The sequence below is a fragment of the Pipra filicauda genome, unplaced genomic scaffold (genome assembly GCF_003945595.2).
Source record: "Pipra filicauda isolate LSUMZ 115617 unplaced genomic scaffold, ASM394559v2 scaffold33_size4404698_pilon, whole genome shotgun sequence".
NCBI lineage: Eukaryota > Metazoa > Chordata > Aves > Passeriformes > Pipridae > Pipra > Pipra filicauda.
The window spans coordinates 399,025-422,125 of record NW_024104465.1 but is presented as its reverse complement, the minus strand read 5'-3'; the positions used below and the strand labels follow the sequence as shown (position 1 = coordinate 422,125).

General features: G+C 45.4%; 1 protein-coding gene across 1 annotated transcript in view; it reads right to left on the bottom strand.

Moving 5' to 3' along the window:
* The window catches only part of CCDC60 (coiled-coil domain containing 60), a 50,060-nt gene extending 36,455 nt beyond the window's left edge, over positions 1-13,605 (bottom strand). The window contains 1 exon segment of the mRNA XM_039384150.1: positions 13,159-13,605. Coding sequence (XP_039240084.1) covers positions 13,159-13,605 — 447 coding nt within the window.
* Between the last annotated feature and the right edge of the window lie 9,496 nt (positions 13,606-23,101).

Below are 23,101 nucleotides of genomic sequence, written 5' to 3'. Positions count from 1 at the left end.
TTAAATATTTCTTACAACATTTTTCCAATAGCACTTTATAGAGAATAAACAGAGTACATAGGGGTTGCTATATAAATGTGTACTCTCCTCACGTAAATTGAAAATATAGAGTTTACAAACAAAATATAACCAAATTCTGAATCATTGTTTGATTTCACTCAAGCATATTTTTGTCAAAGGGTCAAATGCTGTGCTGGAATAAAAATGCAATCTGAATCTGTATTTTGACAGGGATGAATATGGTCCACGTTGCAACAGCAGAATGAGTGTCTATGCAAAGGCTGGCTGGCACCAACTTCATCCATGATAAACATGAGACAGATGAACATGTCAAGAAAAAGATCTAAGTGTCTAAGTTTTATGTAAGATTACAGAGTATTCTTTAATCCTGATACAAAATCCAAACCACTCTCTATAGCTATACCACAGTCATAGCAAATTGCTGTCCTGGGTTTTAAATGTAGTATAATGGCCTCTCTTTATTATCTATTTGTGATTTGTACTAAAACTTAAGTGTGAAGGCACATATATCCCCGTCCTTTGTACCAAGGGTAGGCTGGACATCAGATAAGTTTGTCAGCATTCTGGCATAGATTTGTCTGGGTTATCTGCAAATAAATCCCTACCTGTGACTTACAAATATATTCATATTTAGGAACTGCTCTGCACTTGTAAATGATAGTCAGTCCAAACTGCTAATACCTGACAAGTTAATAAGGGAATAAACTGCAGCTAAAACCCCAAAATATGCCTTTCTGAAGGACAGCTATTTTGAGCAGCAGTTTGTGGTGGCCCTGCCAGCTGCACACACAGACTGCATTACATCTGTGGCCCATTCTCCCTGAGCATTGCCTTTGTTTTGATTTCCTAGTTTGTATCCCATTAGTTTTAAGGCTCTGTGTCACTCTGCCATTAAATCACTGTTTTCAGGCAATCGTGTCTTCCAGCTGACCTCAGAGCAAAGGCACAAAGACTCGCATTCATCCCCCTTTCTGTGACAACCAGAGGTGCTGAAAGCCTTGCTCCAAAGCCTCCAGCTCACACAGACAACTTGCTCTGACTCACCACACACCAACTCAGATCTCACACAGATAATCAGAGCCAACATTAATTTACGGGAACAGCTCAAAGTGAAATACCTGAAGGGAAAAAAATTACATGCAGTGTTTCCCTGAAAGCAGCTTTCTTAAAGGGAAGGATTCAAGCGTTTCTGATGAGCTAGTGGAAACAGCAAAGCGACTGTTTGGAAAATGTTTGTTGTGGGTTTTTTTGTTTGTTTGTTTAGGGTTTTTTAAAATGTTTTTATCTGCTTTCACTAGGAGATGAAACATGCTCACGATCAGCAAGAGTGATTTCTGTCAGACAGCAAAGCTGAACGAATTTTGTGCTGCCAAGCTTTTAGAAAAAGTCAGAAAAAAAAAAATAAAACCAGAGCTTTCATCTGATAAACCTGGACAAGGATCACTAGGATCCTGCCAAGGTTTAATTTCTCATTTTTCATGGATTAACATCATTGTTTATAGTTCAGGCTGTTGCATAGTGACACCAGCTCTAAACAGGGTGACAAGAAACAAACCCAACCAAACAAATAACAATTCCAAGATGCAGCAATGCCTCTGAGGGGGGTTTAGAATGAGCTGATTTTACAGAAATCCACCTATGAGCTTCCCCACCAAGGGCAGCAGTTGGGGAGGCAGAGCTGGTGGGGGAAGTGCCCAAGAAGCCTCCAGTGAGGGTACAACTGTCTGCACAGAGGATTCAGCTCCCTGAACTGTAATGAGCAATTTGTCTCACAGCTTTGATCCACTGTCAGTTTAGTTGGCACTGACTCCAGGAATTAATTTCCAGCATTTCAGGGTAACCTAATAAAAAATGGAAGCAGCGTGTGGTAGATATTTGTAGATAACCTGTTACCTGCTGCAGGTGTTGACAGAAAAGTTAAATGTTCTTCATTTATAGTACAAAAACTCTCAGATTCCTGAACTCAGAACTACCCAACCTTGCCTGAGACAAAGTACCAACGAGATAAAAGAAAATATTTTAACCCCATGCTCTAAGCTAATACTGTGCTGGTCCTGTGTATGTGAAAGGCTTCGTTAGAGGAAAGGCTTCCTTTGTACAACTGAACAGATCCTTTATTTGAACCATCTGCCCGTTGGAAAACAGGTTCAGAACCTGGGAGAGATCAGTTCCAATTCCATTGTGATGGAATATGAGGTTTAATTACAGGACAATTGCTATAGATTTTTAATTATATTTTCAAGGTGATAAATGCATTGCACAAAAGCCATAAATATTTTTAGCTCTGGCATAACTGATCAGCACCAAATAGAGCAGTAAATACTGGCTTTAGAAAACATTTAGGAAGGGAATATAAACCCTCTTTAAATCCAGCAAGTGATTTTATCCTACTCTTACGCTGTCATTGTGCTGCAGATGGATCACAATGCATCTATTTCAGGATGTTTTGGGCAACAACCTTCCTCATTAGCAAACTCCCACTGTATTGTGGCTGGAGGTTGTCCTGCTTGACCGTGGTGAACTGCCAGCAGTCACAGCTTTCCTCACCAGCCACTCAGTGAACCTGCCAGGATCATGACACTTGTTCTAGTACTACTTCTAAGAGTTACCAGACTTCCAGCCCTTTCCTGTTTCCCACTGCCCTGTATTCAGGCAGAAGTTATGTGACAGTAGGGAAACGTTGCTGCTCAGCCCACAAACACACAAGGTGTCAGGTGAGTCGTGGAGGAATTCCATCATGTGGGTAAGTCTTTTTCTAACACTGTCAGACACGACAGGTTGACTTTCTGCCCATCAAAAAGATAAAGTTTGTTCTTTATTTTTAGGCCATGGTTATGAGATAACTTCATTTATTCTTAAAACAAATAGCTCCCCAAGCAGCAGGGCAAAGCAGGAGCTCTGAGGATCATTTGTTATCTAATAAAGCTGTAAGTCTTCCTCTATCTGAACTGGGAGCTGACAGATTCAAGGGGGATGAGCATTAAAGAATGAGGTGAGAGCGAGGAATCAAGTCAGACAGCAAAGATCAAAAACACAGGGTTCCTGAAGCACTGGGAAGGAAATGTGGACAAACAGTGGGACTAAATAATACCACTGGGACAGAGGAGGATCCTCAGAATGGCAGACAAATGAGGCTGTTGGATCACTGGTTGTACCTGCAGGAGGGAAATGAAGCACTGTGGCCAAAACCATTGAAGTAAATACATTTCAGACCGAAGGACTGCAGTCCAAGGGCTGCTCTAACAGATGAGGAATGACATGATTTCACCCTCCCAGCAGTGCCACAGGCCTTAGCTCAAGGCCAAAGACACAGCAGACAGCACACACAGCAACCAGCACTGGCCAGAGGCTTCAGTGGGTTCTGTAATTTGCTGCAACCTGACTTGAATTGCAGCAGAGGAAATATTACAAATAACCCTAACAGCTTTGCAATCCCTTTATTTCAAACACAGGGATTGTTATCTGGAGCCTGATGTAATGCAGCTAGAATGTGCCTTTTATGAGTAAGGAAAACTTAGGAAAAAGTCAAGAGTCATTCTTAAAAAGGGAAGATTTGTAAGGGATGCAGTATATGAATGAGCCATTATGAATTTAAATATGTCATATCAGCTTTATGGAGCATCTTTTGACCCTTAAATGAAATTGAATAAGTGTGAATGAATTTCAATGCCCACAGACCCAAATCTAGCACTGCTTCACTTGAAAAGCAGTGCCTGACTCCACGATTACTGCGCTGAGGTTGAGAGACAGGCATATGAAATATCTGGGTCCTCCACGCCAATAAGGATTGTGGAATCCGTCTTTTATACCCATTAGATTAGCAGAGAGGATGCATAAACCTTTTAGCAGCAAATCATTGAGGAATTAAGTTAAAACCTCCCTCTTAATACACGAGAGAAAAACAGGGTCCAGGCTACAGCACTCCAAACAACATCACAGCCTAGTTTTCACAATCAACACAAAGTAACTCTTCTTCAAAATGAATGGAATGCAAACCAACATTATATTTCCATTCTCCATACGCTGCTTTTGAGCTCTTAATGTACAGAACAACAACTATAGCTGCCTAATTAACTTGACTCGTCCCCTAAAAATACTCTCTATCTCAGCTCCCCTTCTGTTCAGACAGAATAATGTTAATTTAATGGAAAGGTCACATTATACTACAAGGAACGTAGTGACATTCCATTATGTCCTTCTCTCCCTGCTTACAGTCCTCTCCCCACTGCTGTTGTGTATGCAAGGCATTTTCCATAAGACATTTCATGAATAATGAGGAACCATCTATCCAGGGAAAATGCTGCCTTCCACCACTTGCTGTTTGAGCCACATCATTCTACAGTCTCGAGCAAAGCAAAACACCACCGACTGGATTTTACACAAATGGTTTTTTGCAAGCCAAACTCAAGATTTAATTATTACACTTCCCCCCCCCCCCCCCCCCACTGCTGAATGCCTTTATTCACTTCGCCTGCACAGGGAAATATTCCAATTTAAGAACAAGTTTCAAAGTTCTTGCACGTGGATTGAGTTACCCTGAACCTTATTTTCCTTATGAGAGGGATGATTCCTCCTCTGTCATGCAGTGTTTGGGGGGAATTAGCAAGGTGTCCTGGCTGAACTTCAACTCCTTTGAGCTGCTGTCTGCTCACTGAAGTTCACCCCTTTCAGCTGGAGACATCGTTCTTCATCATTTTCCACCCTGCTCTCTCAGGTAGCATCGCTCTGCTCTGCTGACCACAGTTAACCAGGGATGGCTGATATGACCTCTACAATCAGCCTGTTAAGTGGTTTTGGCATCATTTGGGGCAAAACTGATCTATGAATACATTATCCTTCCTAGAAACCAGGACAGCCCAGCCTATCTATCTACAAATCTGCTCCTGCATCAGGTCTGCATCATCTAGTCCTCTACCAGTTCTGATTATTTTTCTTGGAGTATAAAAATCACACTGATCACGTTCCACTACACCTAACTAAATACTTATCACCTTCTGCTAGTGATCATGTACACACAGAGTGCTTTCTAATTTCTGGGTATGCAAAAGAGCTCAGCTTTCCCTCCTGGAACATTTTCTTGCATTTCTGCTATGCACACTATTCATTCCTGACATAGTTCCACTGAACATGACATTAGAGAAATCCACCAGTGTCTGGTAAGATCAGCATTAACATTCCTTCGTGCTGAGTGACACAAAGGATCCAGAAGCTCATCCATAAATTATAAGGTGTTAACCTCATTGTCCACTACAAGTTCTAAACTGACCATACCCATAAACAGGAGGAACCATTTATTTCTTATGTAGCACTTCTAGTCAAATATCAATGTTTTTTTCCCATTCTCACCCAAAAGTAGCCATTTGACATGGTGTTTACAGTTATCAAAAGTAATTTTCAGCTGCCACACTGCATCTGGGGGAGCACCAGGTTCTTCAAACACAAGGAACAGTCTTATTTCTTTCATTATATAAGCTACAGAGCATTTGTATGCTCCATTTAAGAGAAGCAGGCATAAAACCTGTTCAAAAAAAATCAAATGTTTTGAATATTCACTGCAAAGTGTAACCTTTGTACTGCACTTCTCTCCTGCCCCAGGCATGATATCGCAGCTCAATTCCCAAAGCCAGGTGAGCAGCACAACCCCAGCTCCCCGTGATCACGGCAGTGAAATGCACCATGACTGTACCAGCAGCCTGACATTTGGCAAGTTTACTGAAACCCTCATAACAATGCATTATTACATTTGATATGCCTCCCTTCATTCATTATGGAAGCAGCCTTCAGGAACAGAAATTGAACTTTTGGGATTGATTTGGCTGTTATGAAGCCAATAGCACGGAGATTGTGTGGACCTCACCCCTTAGCTGCTGTTCCACAGATGTGTCAAACTAATTTGGCAATCATAAACCCCTTATTGTTATAGAGCATGACATTTTCACCTAGTTAAGCTCAGGTCAGGAGTAGCACCTAGCATTTGATATTCATGTTCGGCAGTAAAATTAACACTCTAAACCAAATAAATAAAGCCCATTCTTAAAACCATAGTTCCATGAGCATATGCCCTATTTTGGGTCTCATTTTTATCACCATTTCTGTTTCACGCTCTAAAAGACAAAGCAAAGCACCTTCAGGAAAAAACAAGAGCTCAGGCTCAGAAAGCACTTCACTGTAATACCAGGTTTACACTTTCCATTTGCAGTTAGGTAAGATAATTCACTTTTCTAAGTCACTTTCTGCACAAGTACAAGAAAGGCAATGACTGCCAGTCTCACAAAGCCACGAAGAAAAACATCCCAGCAAAACTCTCAGTACATGAGTGCTTAAATTTAATGGTTAACAGTAACAGAACCAACTACTTCAGCACTGAAGGACTGCTGCTCTTCTAAAACAGTCCAGAACTTCTGACACGTGACTGCAGTGGCAGAGTGGATCACACATAAGAATAAAAAATAAAGTCCGGAAATTCTGCATCAACAGCAGCTTCATTATGCCTGCTAAGTGGTCTCAGATACTTGGCTGCCAGTGTTGTTATGCTCTCGTTAGAGTTACTGCATTATGATGCAATATTTCCTCATTTTGTCCATGCACATCTGCAAATAAGAATTTTGGTTCCTCAAAAACGGTGTGACTGACATTTTTCAATTTTTTATTAAGGGTTTGTGAAAATTAAAGCCAAGTTAAAGAAATACATGTATGGTTCAGGCTAACAAAGGGGAATGAGCTTAATTAATAAAACCAACATTAGCCATTGTACAGCCTGACGGCATAAAATGATGTAACATTTGCTGAAGGAGGAGAAAGCTACCTGCCATTCCAATTTGATAAAATACGTCTAAAATTGAACTTTCTTATATCATTTGCTCTCTTCCAGTTCCATCTATGACAATACCATTATCTATCACCTCACTTCACAGCTCCTGTTTATCTTTCATTCTGCTCCTTTTACCACCACTCTCACACAACCAAACTGCTCCAGTCACCTAAAGCCATACCCTTTTCTGTTATTCCATAGCCAAATTATCCACATGTGCTTACTCACCACTTTCTTATATGCCCTAAGACCTTGTGCATTCAGGCTTACCAACATTCAACAACAGGTACATAAAAAGCAGCAATGTACTGGCACATTATCATTATATTGGAAATGTCTGGTGGGTCACTGCCTCCTTGGATGGGGGAGAAGAAAGTCATATATGAGAGGGAGATCCAGGCCATTAGGCTGTTTATTTCCAAAAAACCCTCCAAAGTTCACCTTCTGCAACAAGAAATGCATCTGTTACTATTTTAAAAAAGGAAAAGTGGTGTAGTGTTACGCTTGCTAAGTTAGTTAAAGGCAACAGGAGACAGTTAAAAATAACACTTGAGTAACTCATTCTGTTTACTGGAAATCACATTTACCCATCAAATATGTACAAACAGAGTTTCACTGGCTTGTTGCAAGCAGTGACCTGGAGAGAACTGGAAGTGTACATCAGTTTTCTCTGTGAGAAGTGAAGCAAAGATGTCACCTCAGATGCATATTGTGCATTTCTTCTGTCCTGCCTGATGGTTACCAGCTGGCACACAGGAGTTATCCATAGAGGTTATGGAGCTTGGAGGAAAAGCCATTGGTGTAGCACCCACAGCTCGTTCTGCCCCCCTCCACACTGAGCAGAACAGCTGCTTCCATCTACCTTCACTCCAGAGGCAAGAAAAAACCAAACACCTCATAACTTGTTACACCAAAGGAAGAAAAAACCAAAGAAACAGAACCTGAACAACAACAAACCCACAACACCCTTTTGCCTATTAAAAAAACAAACAAACAACCAAACACCACAACACAGGAAAGGAACCTAGAGAAGGTTAAGCGAAGAAAAACTATCTGCAAAATCCACCTATGGTAATGAGGTACAAGGAATCTCCATGGAAACCTAAGCCAGGCATACCTGTGTACCCACTGCATGGCAGCCTTCCAGATGGAAGCACCACACACCAGGCCAAAGTCTTTCCAGGTCTCTCAGAGGCACAAAACCCTTTCGTTGCCGTACAAGCACAGTAGGATTCTCTCCTGCAGTGTGACAGAATTTGGAATCACACGCAGTGCCACTGAGCTTGCACCTGCTTTTTTGGTTTTACACACTCCCCACTCATCAGCACTCACATATTTTGGCCACAGCAAGGTGACAAACTGCAGTCAATCGACAAAGGGCAGTTTTCCAACTACTGACTTCCTTGCACTCAGGGAATTTATTTTGTCCATGATCTGCAAGATCATGCAAACCAGACACAATCTATACAGCTATTGCAATGGAAGGTAAAAGCAAATGTGGTTTGCAGATGCTTTTAGTTTTCACACCGATTCATGGGGGGGGGGGGGCACATGCTGCAGTCAGAGCTTCAAAGAGGAAAAAAAAAGAACTTGGGCATAATCTTGAGTTTCTCATCTTCATTCCCAGTTTTTCCATCAGAAATGCACAAGGCCAAACAAGACAAATTTGGATCACTGGGGAAGCTGAAAGCATGACTCTCACTGCTACAACCTCTTCTGTTCCCTCCCTGGTTTTTCTTGTTCCCATCATTCTGTCCAAAATACCAGCCCTCATTAACCCTGGAATTCCTGAGCTGACAGGTTGTCATGACATGATGAGCCTGACAAAATAGTACAGCAGAAAAAAACCCCAAACCCAAACAACCTTTAATCAAACGCAAACTAACTCTTGCAAACAAAGCCTGTTTCAAAATTCTCACTTCCATGCTGCCAATATGCAATTTTTTAATTGTTAAAGAGATACTCAAGTGTTTACCAGCAAAGACTTTGAGACCACATCTAGCAAGCAGTGGAAAGATGTGGAGGGTCCAATTTCACCAGCCAACGAGCTACCAAAATACCCCAAGACATACCTGAATCTGAACATCACATATCTACCTCATAGAGCTAATACAGAAAAAAAATAATCTAGAAGGTATTTTGTGGCTTTTCACTTTCAAAACCAGTTGAGTAGGTAATGGAAAAAAATACTGGGCTATCCATTCTCACTAGCATTTGTTGAAATCTCACATTCTTCATACAGGAAATTCCAAGGTATTTCTGAAGTTTCTTCTAAATCTATTAACAAAAATTGTTGGTTGGGGTTTTTTTGTTTGTTTTGTTTGTTTTTTTTTAATGACTCAGGCATAGCACTTAGACACAGGCAAGAGACCTGTGTTGATCAATGGCCACATATTGGTTACTCAGTTTGGAAAGCATTAGGAATCTCACCACACCAGTGCAGCCTGGCCAGACCAGTTTCTCCATTTTGGACAACCTAGGAAGACAATCCACCTCCAGTGTTTTCCCGCTCTTCCCAGAGTGATAAGAAATTATGACTAACCTTCACATCAGAGAGCTGACAGAAAAAAAGTTCTGACCTGAAACACATGTTTTAGCGTTCTAGGAAGCAAGGTTTTAAATTGCAAACCCTGACAGATCTTTAACTGCAGCAATAACAAATAACATCAGCGTAATTTCTGTTGAAAGAAATTGCTCTGCTTTCTTATCCAGTTTCCAGCTTAAAACCCTTCATTGCTGATGCTGTTGTCAATCTTATCTAGTGACCCATTTACCCAAAGCACAGAATTACAGAACAGGATTTTATGACAAGTACAGAGGAGGCTTTGACACTAATAATACTCAAGATTTTGTGGACTCAGATTGTTTTTAGGGCTTGGTCGGAAAGGCCACCTTTCCTTCACGTAAAAAGTCAACAATCCACCTCAGAGGTTTTACAAATGAATTTGTCGTGGCAATTAAGGGGAAGAAGTTCTACAGACACGATAAAAGGTGAGTAACATCACCATGCACCGTTACATTACGGAATAAGAGAGAGACCTTTAACACATTGCTCTGTGAACAGTCAGGAAATCAAAAATACTGTCTGGATAGTTACATTCTATGACTTTCAATGAATCAGTGATGTCTGCAATGCACACCCGACCTTTGAGAGAGAGGGGAAAGGAACTCAGACTGAACAAAGTAACTTCCAGTGATCTGTAACAGAGGGTTGAAGGGCTCTGTCTCTCACTGTGGGTCTGGACTGATAGTAACCCAATGCACAACCAGGCAGACCCTCAGGGACTCTCCTCCCTCACCCCCACAACAAGGTCTGAAAGGACAAGAACCTGAAATCCACTGGGAAGATGCTCAGTGTGTCTGTTCTGGTTAAAATACACGGTCTGTTCAACTTCCCAGGGTTCTTCTAGAGAAGGCAGTGGCAGGGAGCAGACAGCACGTGTAGAAAGTCACCACACACAAAGCACACAAAACCCTTCTGAAAACACCAAGGCGCTGCTGGGGATGAGAGGTGGGATGATGTGCAACCTAAAGCCATAAGGGCTACAAAATCCACACCATTGTGAAAGTGGTCCACTCCGTTATGCTCGGATAATGCTGTACAGGATGGGGAAAAGAAACCTCCTTGTTGTGGGTTTGGGGAATTTTTCTTTTTATGAGGGGTTTGAGGAGGGTTTTGTTGTTTGGTTGGTTTTTTAAACACAGCTGCTACACATCCCGAGCTTCCCATGTCTCTCACTGGTATTGCCAGTGGTTTGGGCAGGGTTTATTTTGTTCCAGTGGTTGCAGTGGAATGCAATTCTTCCACTGGGCTGGCCCAGCTTTCCTCAGTGTTTTTGCTGTAAGACAGTCACCACATTCCCTGTGTGTCTGCAAAACAACAATTTCCAATGTGACAGTGAGAATGTTCAAATATCAGCTCTAGGTTTTCTGATACCAAATTCACTTGATAAAGAAACAAAAAGCATCCACGAACATGCAGCTTAAACACATTTGTTGCCACTAAGTACATAAAAAACCATCCTAAACATGCAATTATTACATATCATACCCTATATACCCACGTTATTTTGTGAAACCATCCACGTTCACTCGAGTGGTTTTAGCTCTTAAAATCTACTTTTTAATAATATCAATTTAGAAAGCAGCATTACCAGCAGATATTAGCATATTCAAGCCCTGTCGAATTCACAGGGCTTTTATTATCTTCTTGTTGTTTACAAATTTTACTGTCATTCATCACTGCAAATCATCAGCTCTACTTGTGGCTGAAGAAAACACTAACTCAGAAGGCAGAGATGAGTGCAAATGTATTAATCAGAGATCATGATTTTTCTACCAGGAATGTTATGCTCTCAGACACCTATAATTAGACATACCCAGTACCTATAATCTTCTCAGTTATTCAAAATATTATGGGGACTGCTCAGTGTGGGTAGGAATGGAGTGAATAACCAATATAAAGCAAAGATACAGGTAAAGCGAGGTATTTTTAGAATTAGGCTATAAAAATACATTTCTGTTCTAGAATTTCTAAAAAATACACAAAAGAAATATTTTCTGCAGAGCACAGTGGCAGCTTAAATAGTGAGACCTGGTGTGTGAGCAGCATGAAATCCCTGGGCCTTCCCTGGGTTGTGGAGATGGAGGGAAACAGGATAGGTCAGATTCCTTTTTTTTTTTTTTCAACTCAGTAACCCCTACTTTTTAGTTAAAAGGAAAAAAAATTGTCAGTCTGAGATTTCCAAGGCCATGTAGTGCTTTTAGCCATGCTGTGCACAAAAAGGAGCAGCAGGTGAGACTACTCACCTCTGGTTGCTTCATGAATCTAAAGCATATGCCACAACCACACATTTAATAATCTACACAGGGTTTATTTTCTGTATCAATTGTGTACTTTTAATTTGGTTAAGTAGCAAAGTTCCAATTGGGTTTCAGAGCATCCTTAAGGATCAAATCCTGACATCATTTTTCAATACTAAACCAACAAATGAATCAATATTTACAGGATTATCAGAATTTAAAGGAGTATATCTGCAGTTAAATATCTTTAAGGCAACTTCTGAGTATTAGAAGGAAATACATTTTAGAAATTAAGGGTTAAAACAAGAACACTGGCAACATTTGCTGGATGTTGGCTAATTTAGAGAGACAAGCCTCTGACTGAAGACAGCCAGCAAGATGCTGCTTTAGGAATTGTGTAAAAATGAAGTGAATGCCACCAGTTGTCTGGAGCTTAAAACACTCAATCTAAAACTTTAAGCTCAGAATGCAACACACACGACCAGAGCAGGAAATTAAGCAGTGGCTGGACAGAATCTTTTCTGCCTATCCTGAATAATAACCATCCCTTGGGCAACTCCATGAGAAAGCGCACGGCAAGTGTAGGCTCAGAGTCACAGGGACTGGCTTCCACAGGGAAAATTGCTCTCTGCACGGAACAGCACAGAAACCTCAGAGAGCCTCAGATCTCCCTGGGTAAGCCAACAGCACTGAAGAAAAGAAAACAAATGGCAGAACACTGCAAGCTCATCTCAAGCATCAGCAACGCAGTTCTTGTCCCTCTGGTTTATGATTTAAGCTTGACTTACAAGCAACTTGAGACAGTCCAGAACCCACAAAGTTAGTGGGTGTTGCAGGACTGCGGAGACCAGAAGAAAAACCACACAAACAATAAACTACCACAGACAGTCCTGGACAATCCCCTTACACCTTCCTGAAACCCAAACACGGACACAACGCAAAATATAAAATAACAGATCAACTACCTCCGAAGCCATCCCTACTTATATGAGTTGTGTCACAAAAGCTTTACTTTTTATACCATTCTTATGTTCAACTTCTGAGGTGTTCACCCACCTCTCAACTGCCAGCATTGATAATTCCTGCTTTTGACTCATCTTTTACTGTCAAGCCCTCACTATGATTCCTCTCCTTTCATTTTCAAGACTTGTTACCTTTCCCTTAACTACGTCCTCCTTATCTCATGTTTTCCTTTTCATTCCTTTTCATTCAGGAGCCTGCTACTGTCTCTATTTTAACTGCTCTCATTAAGAACTTCGGAGATCAGTTTCAAAAGCCAGTTCCCAAGTCATAATGTACACATCAAAACAGTCCTCCTTTATTTACAAATATTCTCTACCGCCATCAAATGTTGCATCAGATTCCCGTGATTGTTCACAGGAAGGCATGGAAGATTTTTTTCAAACATTTACTTAAACAGAGTTAATAATTCTTTCCCCTAGAAACAAGGGTTTGCAACTTCCTTAGAAGAAAAGCCTCCCTACTTTTACCATTAAAGGTTGAACCAGGGAAGTCAGGCATACCTGTGCAAGCTGCCCCAGAGAGCAGAGGTGATGTTTTGTTTGATTTGTGTAGAGAATCTCTCCAAGCTCCTGATAAGGCTTCCTGAGGGGGGTGAGGTGTCCAGGAGTGAATGGCTTTTCCCTCCTACGGTCATTTCCCCAGAACACTTGTTCCCTTGGAGGTTCACTGCTTATGGCCAAGACCTTTCCCTCCTCCTGAGCAGAGCCAGGCAAAGCCTAAATGTGCATAAAATCTCAAAGGTTCAGCACTTTAGTGGCTGCCAGCACCTTTATTGTGCTATTCTGAGGTGGATCTGGGACCACAGGTGCCTTGAATTTGCTGCTCCTGGGTGGATTTGGAAACACAGGTGCCTCAAATTTGCTGTTCTCAATTTTCTGGTCCCACCTATATTTGCTACCAGAGGTGCCTCGAATTTTCTGTTCCCAGTTTGCTGTTCCCACATACATTTGCTACCACAGGTGCCTTGAGTCTGCATTTTTTTAAATGCATCTGGTACTGGCACTGTTCCAGAACAGGAAACTTGGTGGTTTTAATTCCCTAAATTATTAAAACCACTTACTTCCCAGCCATGAAAACACACACACAGCTGCCCAAACTCTGAAGCAAGTGTTTTTAATTTTCTAAAGGGTAGCCCAGCGGAAGGATCTGCAGTTAATTAACACTACACGAGGTCTTATTCCCCTCGGTAGCCGCTCAAAGAAAAAAAAAAACAAAACAAACTAGAAACAAATCCTGAGGGGCCGGGACACCTTTAAACCCAACCAACCTCCTGGGGACCAGCCGGAGCATCTCCCTCTGACGGGTTTCATGTCAAATAAAACGTATTTATCGCTATTTCTACCAACAGCGGCACTTGCCCTGCCCGCAGCCCTCACGCCGAGGCTGAGGGAGGCGCCGGGACGCCGCTCCCTCACGACCCTCCCTCGGTCCCGGGGCCGCCCCTGAGGGCAGGGGGGCTCTGCGGAGAGTCCCAAACAAATCGGAGGGTTGGGCAATCACCGACCGTAGGAAGTTTGACGAGGGGCAAGCGCCGGGTTCTGCCCCTGGGATGGGGCAAGCCCTGGCTGTGTGTGTAGACGGGGGAACGAGAGGCTGGAGAGCAGCGCCGCGGAAGGGGACTGGGGGTCCGGGCAAGTCGGCCGTGAGTCAGCAGCGCCCTGGTAGCCCAAAGGGCCACCGTGTCCGGGGGGGCATCAGCCCGGGCGAGGGAGGGGATTGTCCCAGTCTGCCCTGCCTCGCCTGGAGTTCTGGGGGCAGTTTGAGGTTCCTCCTGGAAAACCCACACTGCGGGACACCAGGAGGCAGCAACTGGTTTCTCCAAGTGTGGAGGTTGCCCCTGGAGATGGACTTTTTTCACCTTTCTTTCAGATGAGGGACAAGCTGAGGTGTCCCCTCGAGCTGAGGGACACCAGCACTGTGGCCAAGCGACACGGCCATAAACAGTGTGTTTTGCCTTTAAATAAACAGAACTTCATCGCAACATTGTTGGAGGAGGGCTCAGTAATTAAAGCACTGGGGGGACCAGAATGTCATTCTAACAGTAAGGGTGATATTCCTCAGTATTTCGATTAAATAAATATAGTCCTTGGCTCCTCTCCCACGTGACAGCTTGGGGTGCCTGGCAGAGCACCCCGGGCCCCTTCAATGCCCAGGGGACCTCAGGCAGGTGCTGCTCAGCCCTTCAGAAAACCCATCAAACCTCACTCCTCCCACGACCGTTTTCAGTAAAAGCCTTTCAAACTTCATTCAAACCTTGTCAAACAAGCTGTAACTGGTGCAAATGAAAACTTAAGATGAATTTAATACTGTACCTATTCAGCCCTAAAATACAGGGCCGATCAGCAGCAATAACACATTATTTGAGGTACATGATTTCCAGCAGATTGGGTTTTTAGCCTGTCAAGATCACTCCAACCATCTGAATCCTGTGAGTTCTCTAAAGGGACAAGGTATCTAGAAACATCTCATCCCTCCCTCCTCCCTGTCTTTCCTCTCAGCCCTGAAAAAAACACCCTTGATATAATTTCTCTGCATTTTAATCTGTCCAACGCTTCTTTGCTATTATAACTTTTGATTTAGAGTGATGTGACCAGACAGGAGAGGGTAGAAGTGGTGAGACACAGTGGAGTTGTGGGGCTCCAGGGCCCTGAGGCTGCAGGAGGACACAGGGGGTGTTTGCAGCTGGGCAGATTCCCCTCTATCTCATTCCTCCTCAGCTTTATATTTTCTACAAGCTCAATTTTCCACCAGAACCTCGTGCATTGCTCTGCTTTTTTTTTCAGGAAAAGCTTCCCAGACACACAGTGGTTGGAGCCAGAGATGCTCACCCACTGATCTGCTAAACTGGGGAGCTGGAAACACAATTTCTGCTACTTTTCTCATTGGATGCAGCTTAATCATAGATGTTTCCAGCTGAAAAGAAATATTCCGACACCCAGTGTTTGAGACAGCCACGAAAAATATCACAATTTGGTAATGATGACCCTCTGAGTGCCTGCTTTTGTTGGACCTGGGTGTACAAGACTGATTTCAACTGAAGTATTAGAGAAAGAACTAGTTTCAATGAATTCCAATACACAAATGGTGATGTCTCACCTGGCACTGGGATTTCAGCTCTGGGGATTCAGACAACCTTCATCTGCAGCAGGTTGGGACTACTGGAGCAAGGGGACCTGGCTTAGACAAATCACCCCAGCGCCCTCTGGACCTGGGAGTCAATCCAGATGCTGCAGAGGAGCTGGGTGGGCACACAAGAGCCATCCCACCCCCCCACCCTGCACACAGCAATGCTGTCAGGAGCCGTGCCCAAAACACGCTCTGCTTCCCTGGCAGATCCATTCTTTAACAGCTTTAAAACAACTAAAGGCTTCATCAGGATGTTCAGGGCCCGTGTGCTGGGAAAGGCACAGAGAAGATGTGCCCAGGGTGATGTTCTGTGCACAGGGTGATGTCCTGCTGGGGCTGGACACTCCCTGTCTCTGTTGGTCTCCACTCTCTGCAGTTCATGCCCAGGTCCCTCATCCCACCAGCACAGAGGCACCCGCACCCCATGGGCAGCATACACAGACTATCTCACAGACCTCTTGCACCCACCATCACACCTCTCTCCAGGCTGTTTGCATCTTGTTTCCCCCAAAGTTTGTCCCTGGGGAGCCCACCCTGCAAACTCCTTCCTGGCAAGGAGTTCCCTCTGGAGCACCAAGCTCGGAGAGGAGCACGCTGCCTGTGTCTGGCTCCTTAGTGCCATGTCCATAGAAATGAGCTCCCACCAAGACAGAGGAGGAGGTATTATTCAGAAACAAGCAAAAAAGATGGATCTATGGGTTTATGTTTTTGGAGACATCCCCCCCTTTCTTCCTCCCACATCCTTCGGAGGCTACAGAGCTGAGCCGCGTGGGATCTCCCAGCACTTCCCTTCCTCAGCTCCATTTCTCCTCCACCCTGTTCATCTCTAGTCCTATTTTCAAGCAATACTCCAGGAACAACAAGTATACATTTGTTTCTTTCTTTTTTTTCCTCTTGTGTCATTTCTCCATCCAGCTTACAATTTTGGTGGCAATTTAACAGCTTGTACAAATTACATTCCTATCTTTTTCTCAGTTATTGTTAGAGGAGAAAGTCCCATTTTTCACTGTGATCCTTCAGGTTTCTGCTGTCACTGTATTTAAGACTTTTTCTTTTTTTGTCCTTAGCTTTTATTTTCTTATCCCTCAAGGGCAGCCTTGGAAATTCAAAGCTGTTCCCTGCCTATCAGTAGATCTGGTATTCTCTTTTGGCAAGTCCACAGCAACTGTCTCCCTTCCTTCCATTCTTCCACCTAAATGACACCTTTTCTCAATAAATTACCCTTTGTCTCTCAAAGCAACAGTTCCATTTGTGACAGTTTGGATGTATAATAGTTGCATCCCAGAGGATACCTTCAGGAGCGTCAACTAACAGGCCAATACAAACTCACTGGTGCAGAAAATAAAGAGATTTATGTATTTTGAGCCTTATTTCCCCCCCCCCAGTAGTCAAGCTGTGCTCTGAATTTTCAAAGTTTGCATTTTAAGATACAGTGGCTCATCACCAAAAAACCTCTCCTGGAATGGAGGGGTGGCAGAATTCCCTTTTTTCCAACATAACATCCCTTGGGGTCCCATCTCAGAGCAGCCAAACCCACCCAACCATGCCCCTCCTGGTGTGGGGCTTCATGGATTGTTTATGCTACAGAGGAAACATTGATTTTGCAACCATTTCCTAGCAGTAATGACGTCGATCGATTAGTAATGCTGTTGCTAATGGAGGGTAAACATGTGGAGCAGCAGCTTTGGGGTGTCCCCAGGCTCCCTGTGGGCAGTGGGGTCCCCAGGAGCCCCCTCTGCCCTTGGGGACACACTCACACCCAGCACTGCTGCAGGGGGGATGCAGCAGATAAAGCTTGAGAGGACTGGATGGTCACACCCTGCCCCCATCAGATGACAGAGATACCCAAGCCCAGGGCTGGCAACAAAACCACCCTCCCTGGCTCCTGCAAACTGCCCAAAAGCAACAGACTGAACATTTTTACAGAAGTTGTCAAGATCCAGACCTTGGCTTTAGCAGCCTGTGACTTTCTTCTCACAGCCCTGCACCTTCTGTCTCCTTTCCAAACACCAGACAAGCCGAACATTATTTTCCAATCCCAGCATCTGGCACGCAGCTCTGGGCAAGCCTCTCAGCCTGTCGCTGCTGAGATAAATGAGCCCGTTTCAGCGGCCGACTTCATAAAAGTATATGAAAAGTAGTTAACAAAAGGGTATTTCACAAAGCCAGGAATGCAAATGCAACCTCTGAGATAACTAATTAACTGAAGGAGCCAGACAAAGGGGAAGCAGCTTCCCATCTGTGGAAATAGATGTCATTTTGTAGAGGCTCTAATTAGTTCTGCCCTGTCCCGCAGCCGTTTTGTTGTTGGCGCACACAGGCTGCTCCTGCTCTGCAGTTCCCGGGGCTCTCAAGGTGAAGAGGGGGAGAGCAAAAATGGGGGAAGAGGTGCTTCACCTTGCAAAAGTTCTCTACAAGGGATCCAAGCAGCAAACAAAGCCAGGGTTGTTTTTTGGAGGCTGCCAGTGCAGCTGAGCAGAGCCATCCAGCACAGAGCACTGGCAGCGCTTGGCCCGGACTGAGCCTCAGGAAGATCACGGAATCACAGAATCATTCAGGTGGGAAAAATCCTCCAAGATCCAACCATTAACCCAGCACTGCCAAGTCCACCACTAAACTGTGTCCCATCCCAGCACTTCCATTGAGAAGTGGAGTTTTTTTCAGGTTACCTGTGGATGCCCCATCCCTGGAAGTGTCGTCCCAGGGGTCAGGTTGGATGGGGCTGGGAACAACCCAGTCTAGTGGAAGGTGTCCCTGCCCGTGGCAGGGGTAGTTGAACTAGGTGATCTTTAATGTCTTTCCAACCCAAACCTTTCTTTCATTCTATGATTTTTACCTCTCCTCGAACATTTCCAGCCAATTTTGGGCACAAACATTAGGTTTTGCTACACCCCATGCTTTGGGTTGTCCTCCACTCTGGACCGAGGCACAGCTCCCACCAACGTGCTCTCCAGGGAATGTGGCACCTGGAGGGAGCACATTGGGGTCAGTCACCACCTGTGCCTGCCCCTTTCAAGCTGTTCTCCTGCAGTGTTCAGCTTTTCCTTTGCTTCTCCACCTGAGAGGATCCCTGCAACCCCCAGCCTGCAGCAAGCTCAGCAGGGTTAACGCTGGAACGGAGCATAACATGGGAATTAGTCACCACTGGGACCTCAGTCAAGTGTTTTATTTAATGCCCTTTTCCAAAGACGTTTATACTTGAAAAAAAATGAAGAATTATGAGCTCTCTGCTGACAGCTGTGACTCAGAGGAGCTGTGGGCACACTCCATTTAAGTGAGAAGTGTCTTCGCAGTGCTGATGAAACGTGGGTGAGGAGGGAGAGGGGCTGCTGAGAAAGTGGGTTTTGAAGGGAAAAAGCCCAAATGACTTAAATTTGCACTGCCAACAGCTTTGCTACAGCGGGAATAGCTCAGACCACCAATGGTGAGAGCCCATGACTAAAACTGCACCTCATGGCTTGGCCAAGGTGTGACCTGCCCTGTACCAGCCACCAGAGCGGCTCTGGTATTCAGTGCACAGGGCAAATCCATGCCCAAAACCCAGAGCAGGGCAATGCTGTGCCACCAGAGGCCACACTGCCTCTCACCGTGCTGTTCTGCCTCTGTGAATGCCAGGAACTCGCTCAGCAAGAAGTTTGTGGGACACTGCCAAAACCCCAGAGCTGACTTTGAACACCACATGCCTCTGCCAGCCATTATGTGTGACCTGCCCTGGTACACAGGCCTGTGCACGGAGCACCAGAGGCACAAATACTTGCAGAAATCATCTGGGGGTTGCCCAAGGCCCTGTGTAAACCATGGCAGGTCACAGCATGGGCATCACAGGAGCCAGAAAAATTACAGGGAAAAGATAATGATAATTGGGTCACCTTTTCTCCACACGTCATCTCCCACCTGCATCCAGCATCGGCCTCGCTGGAAATGAACAGGTCAGGCATTGGCAGCAGCCAGGAGATGCTGTAGAGAGGGAGGGCAACCAGCAGTGCAGTTAATAGGGACACAAGCCTTGAACTTTCTTTGGATCAACTTCTAGTGCGTTACTGGAATGGTGGGGATCAGCTGCCAAGCAGAGGCATTTGGAAATCCTCCCAGCTCTTTCCCAAAGTGGAGGAGGAAGAGGCATTGCCTCCAACCCCTGCAAGGCCCCCAGGGGACGGGCTGGGAGAAGGGACCTGCATATCCACAGGATTTAGCCCCTGAAGGTCAGGCAGGAACAGTGACTTTGCACAACACTGTGCCTCGGTGACTCGTGACACCACAGCAGCTGGCAGAGGCTCTCTGGGAGCCGGCTGCACCCGGGTATTATTAGATGTGATGGTTTTATTTCTGCTCTAGCCAAAGTTCAACTGAGCTCTGACAGGCACTGGATGCATCCTGTCCCACCAGAAAAGCTGTGGCTGCTCAGTGCTGAGGGTCACCATGTCCCCTGCACACCACCATCCAGCCCCACAACTTCCTACAGCACAGTATTTCATCATCTCCCTTTTGTTATCATTAAAGAAAATAAGAGAAGCAATGACAATAAATGATCCTAAGCCAGATCATATAACCCTTCCCATTTGCATTCCCTAGGGAAAAATTTCCTCCTCTCTTTTCAGAGCTTGAGCTCTCAGAAATCTCTTTGCTACTGTCTCACTGGGGAGGTGGAGAGGAATGAAATAAGAGCCTCCAGAACTTCTGTACTGAGCTGCAGCACATCCCTCTGCTCCTCCAGTGTCACACAGCAACTCCCCCCACAAATGGCCCAGCCTGGGCTTGCAGAGGAAGAAAGTTGGGAGAAGCAGGGCCAGGGCTTGCCACAGGAAAGCAGCCAGGCTTCATGGTCAGAGAGGGCAAAGTGGGCAATACCAGAAGCCCAGAGACATAGGGGATCCCTCTGTGCCATCCTGGCATCTGTGGGATGGGGGGCACTTATCCAAGCCCCTGAGCAGCAGTTCCCAGCAGGCACACAGCCAGCTCCTTGGAGCTTGTCAAAACTTCCCCAGTGCAACAGTGAGCCTGCGCTCGGGGCTGCGGCTTGTTGAGATAAATGGGAATGTAGAGAGAAAATCATTAAGATCTCTTCCCTTTACACCATTCCTGCCAGCCCCCGAGAAGCTGGGATTTTGTCAGATCATGTTATCACCACGACTTTGCTGTTACCGAACCTTGAAGACATTCTTCCTAAAAGCACAACCACCCCCTCACCCTCTCCCCTTTCAAATCTCCAGCTATTTTTATTTCACTCCTTGAGATAAAAGTATGTGTGTGGGGGGAGGTATTTACACACACATAAAGAAAATATCAATGCACATAAAAATAACTTGATGATTTGAGAGAGACATTTCACTTCCGCAGAGCATTCCAATCCCCATTCCATCATAAAAAGAAAATGCTGAAGTTACTGAGGCTTGGTGGGGGTTTGCTGTGGCTCTCAGTGCAGATGCAGTGAGCATTCTGCTGCCCACAGCAGGCTCTGCAGCTGGGAGAAGCAGGTACTGGGTTTGTGCTCAAGAGAAAAAAAAAGCGATATTTTTATGTCTCTGGGAAGTTTATGGCTCGCTGTGAAGCAGATACAGTGAATTCCTGCAGAAACCCTCTCACAGCCTTATTTCATTCATTATACATTTCCACATGTGTCACTGCCCACCTTCACATTGCTTTTATGTTTGAAATATCTTTTTTAAAGAAAAGAGGGAGGAGAAAGATGAGCACCCAGTACCTCCAGTTACAAGTTGATGCTGCCCAGTCTGGGAGCTTGGCTGTGCCCAGGCCTTGGAATGATGCAGTATCTGCCCCTCGCCTGGGGTGAGCAGCCCAGGGGCTCACACACCACCTGCTCCTCCTGCACATCCCACGGGATGCATTTAGCATCCGCTGATCCCCAAATCTGGGATCCACTGGGCAAGAGTAGCTTCTAAGCAGTGCATGGATTCCAGGAGGGAGCGAGCTCACGCAGCAAGGCAGGCAGGAGGCAAGGGCAGGCTCAGCCTGGCTCAGGGAAGCATCTCTGCCAAAAACAACTCGTGAGACCCAGGGCAGCACTATCAGTGTCCCTACAAGCCCCAGCACGCCAGGACGTCGCCAGTCAGGGGCTGCACCAGCCAAGCAGCATCGCTGTGCAGGACAGAACGACCTCACTGGCTCTGGCACAGGGAAAACCTGCCGTGCTCACAGAGCCCCGGGCTGGCTGTGGCCAGCCTTGTTTTGACTCTTTCTAACAGGCTGCCACACACAGCGTTCTTGGTGACAAGTGACAGCCTTGCTGCACTAACAGCGCTCCACCAAATGGTATTACTATTATTATCTGGGCTTGTGGGCATAATAGATAATACGCCAACCCCCTCCCAAAATAACCTGGCGTTTGAAGCAATTTGAAGCAAAAATTCGGATTATTTGCTGAACATCTCACACTGTGATAACTCGAGGCAGAGCCGTGTCCTACCAGCAGTGTTGCTGTGTGTTCCACACACCTCAGCTGCAGGGAGCTGCTCGCACTGAGCCGCGGGATGGCTGTCACCAAATCACTCCGTAATTGCAGGAAGAGATAACAGGAAAAAGGCAGCGCTCTGGCAAACTCTGCCTGGCCAAGGGTGTTTAAAAATACCTAACCCAGACCCCGTGGCTTGTGCAGCTCTGCTGGGAGTCGGGAAGCCCATGCTGGTGGCAAGCAGGTGCTCCCTGCAGGCTCGACCCTTTGAAAAAACTGCTGGGATCTTGCCCAGGATCTCTTCTCCCAAAACTTGAGCCAGATTCCAGCTGGGAGGCACTCTGCTACACTTAAAAAACCACAACCACGTGCCCTGCCAGCGACCTCCATTTGGTGTTAAAACACAAAGCCATCTGACCACCCATGGGGAGCATCACCCCACCTGCCGACGGACCCATCTGCTGGGATGAATCCGACAACACTGGAAAGAAGTTTAAAAGGAGTATGTAAAAATAGCTTGCCTGGAGGTGGGCTGAAGGGGCAGCTGCCCCAGGGGGACCAGCTTGGATGGGGTTTGAAGCAGCAGCTTCTGACCCAGCAGAGGATCAGAGGACCATGGCTGCAGGTGCTGCCCATCACTGCTGGGCTGCTCGTCCCACTGATGTTCAGCAGCATGAGTGGGGAGGCAGGTCAGGCTGGGGATAAGGGAAAGGCTTCCCAGGAGCACCAGCACTGCTGTCCTGTCATCCCCAACACATTCTCCCAGGAGGACCACAACCAAGGCTGGCATATTAGCTACTATTGCTCACGGTCTCCCCTCGAGCTCCCCAGCCCACCCCCAGGAACTGAGACCCATCCCAGGACACAAACCAGCCCACACACGTTCCCTGTGCCGTGACTAACAGCTT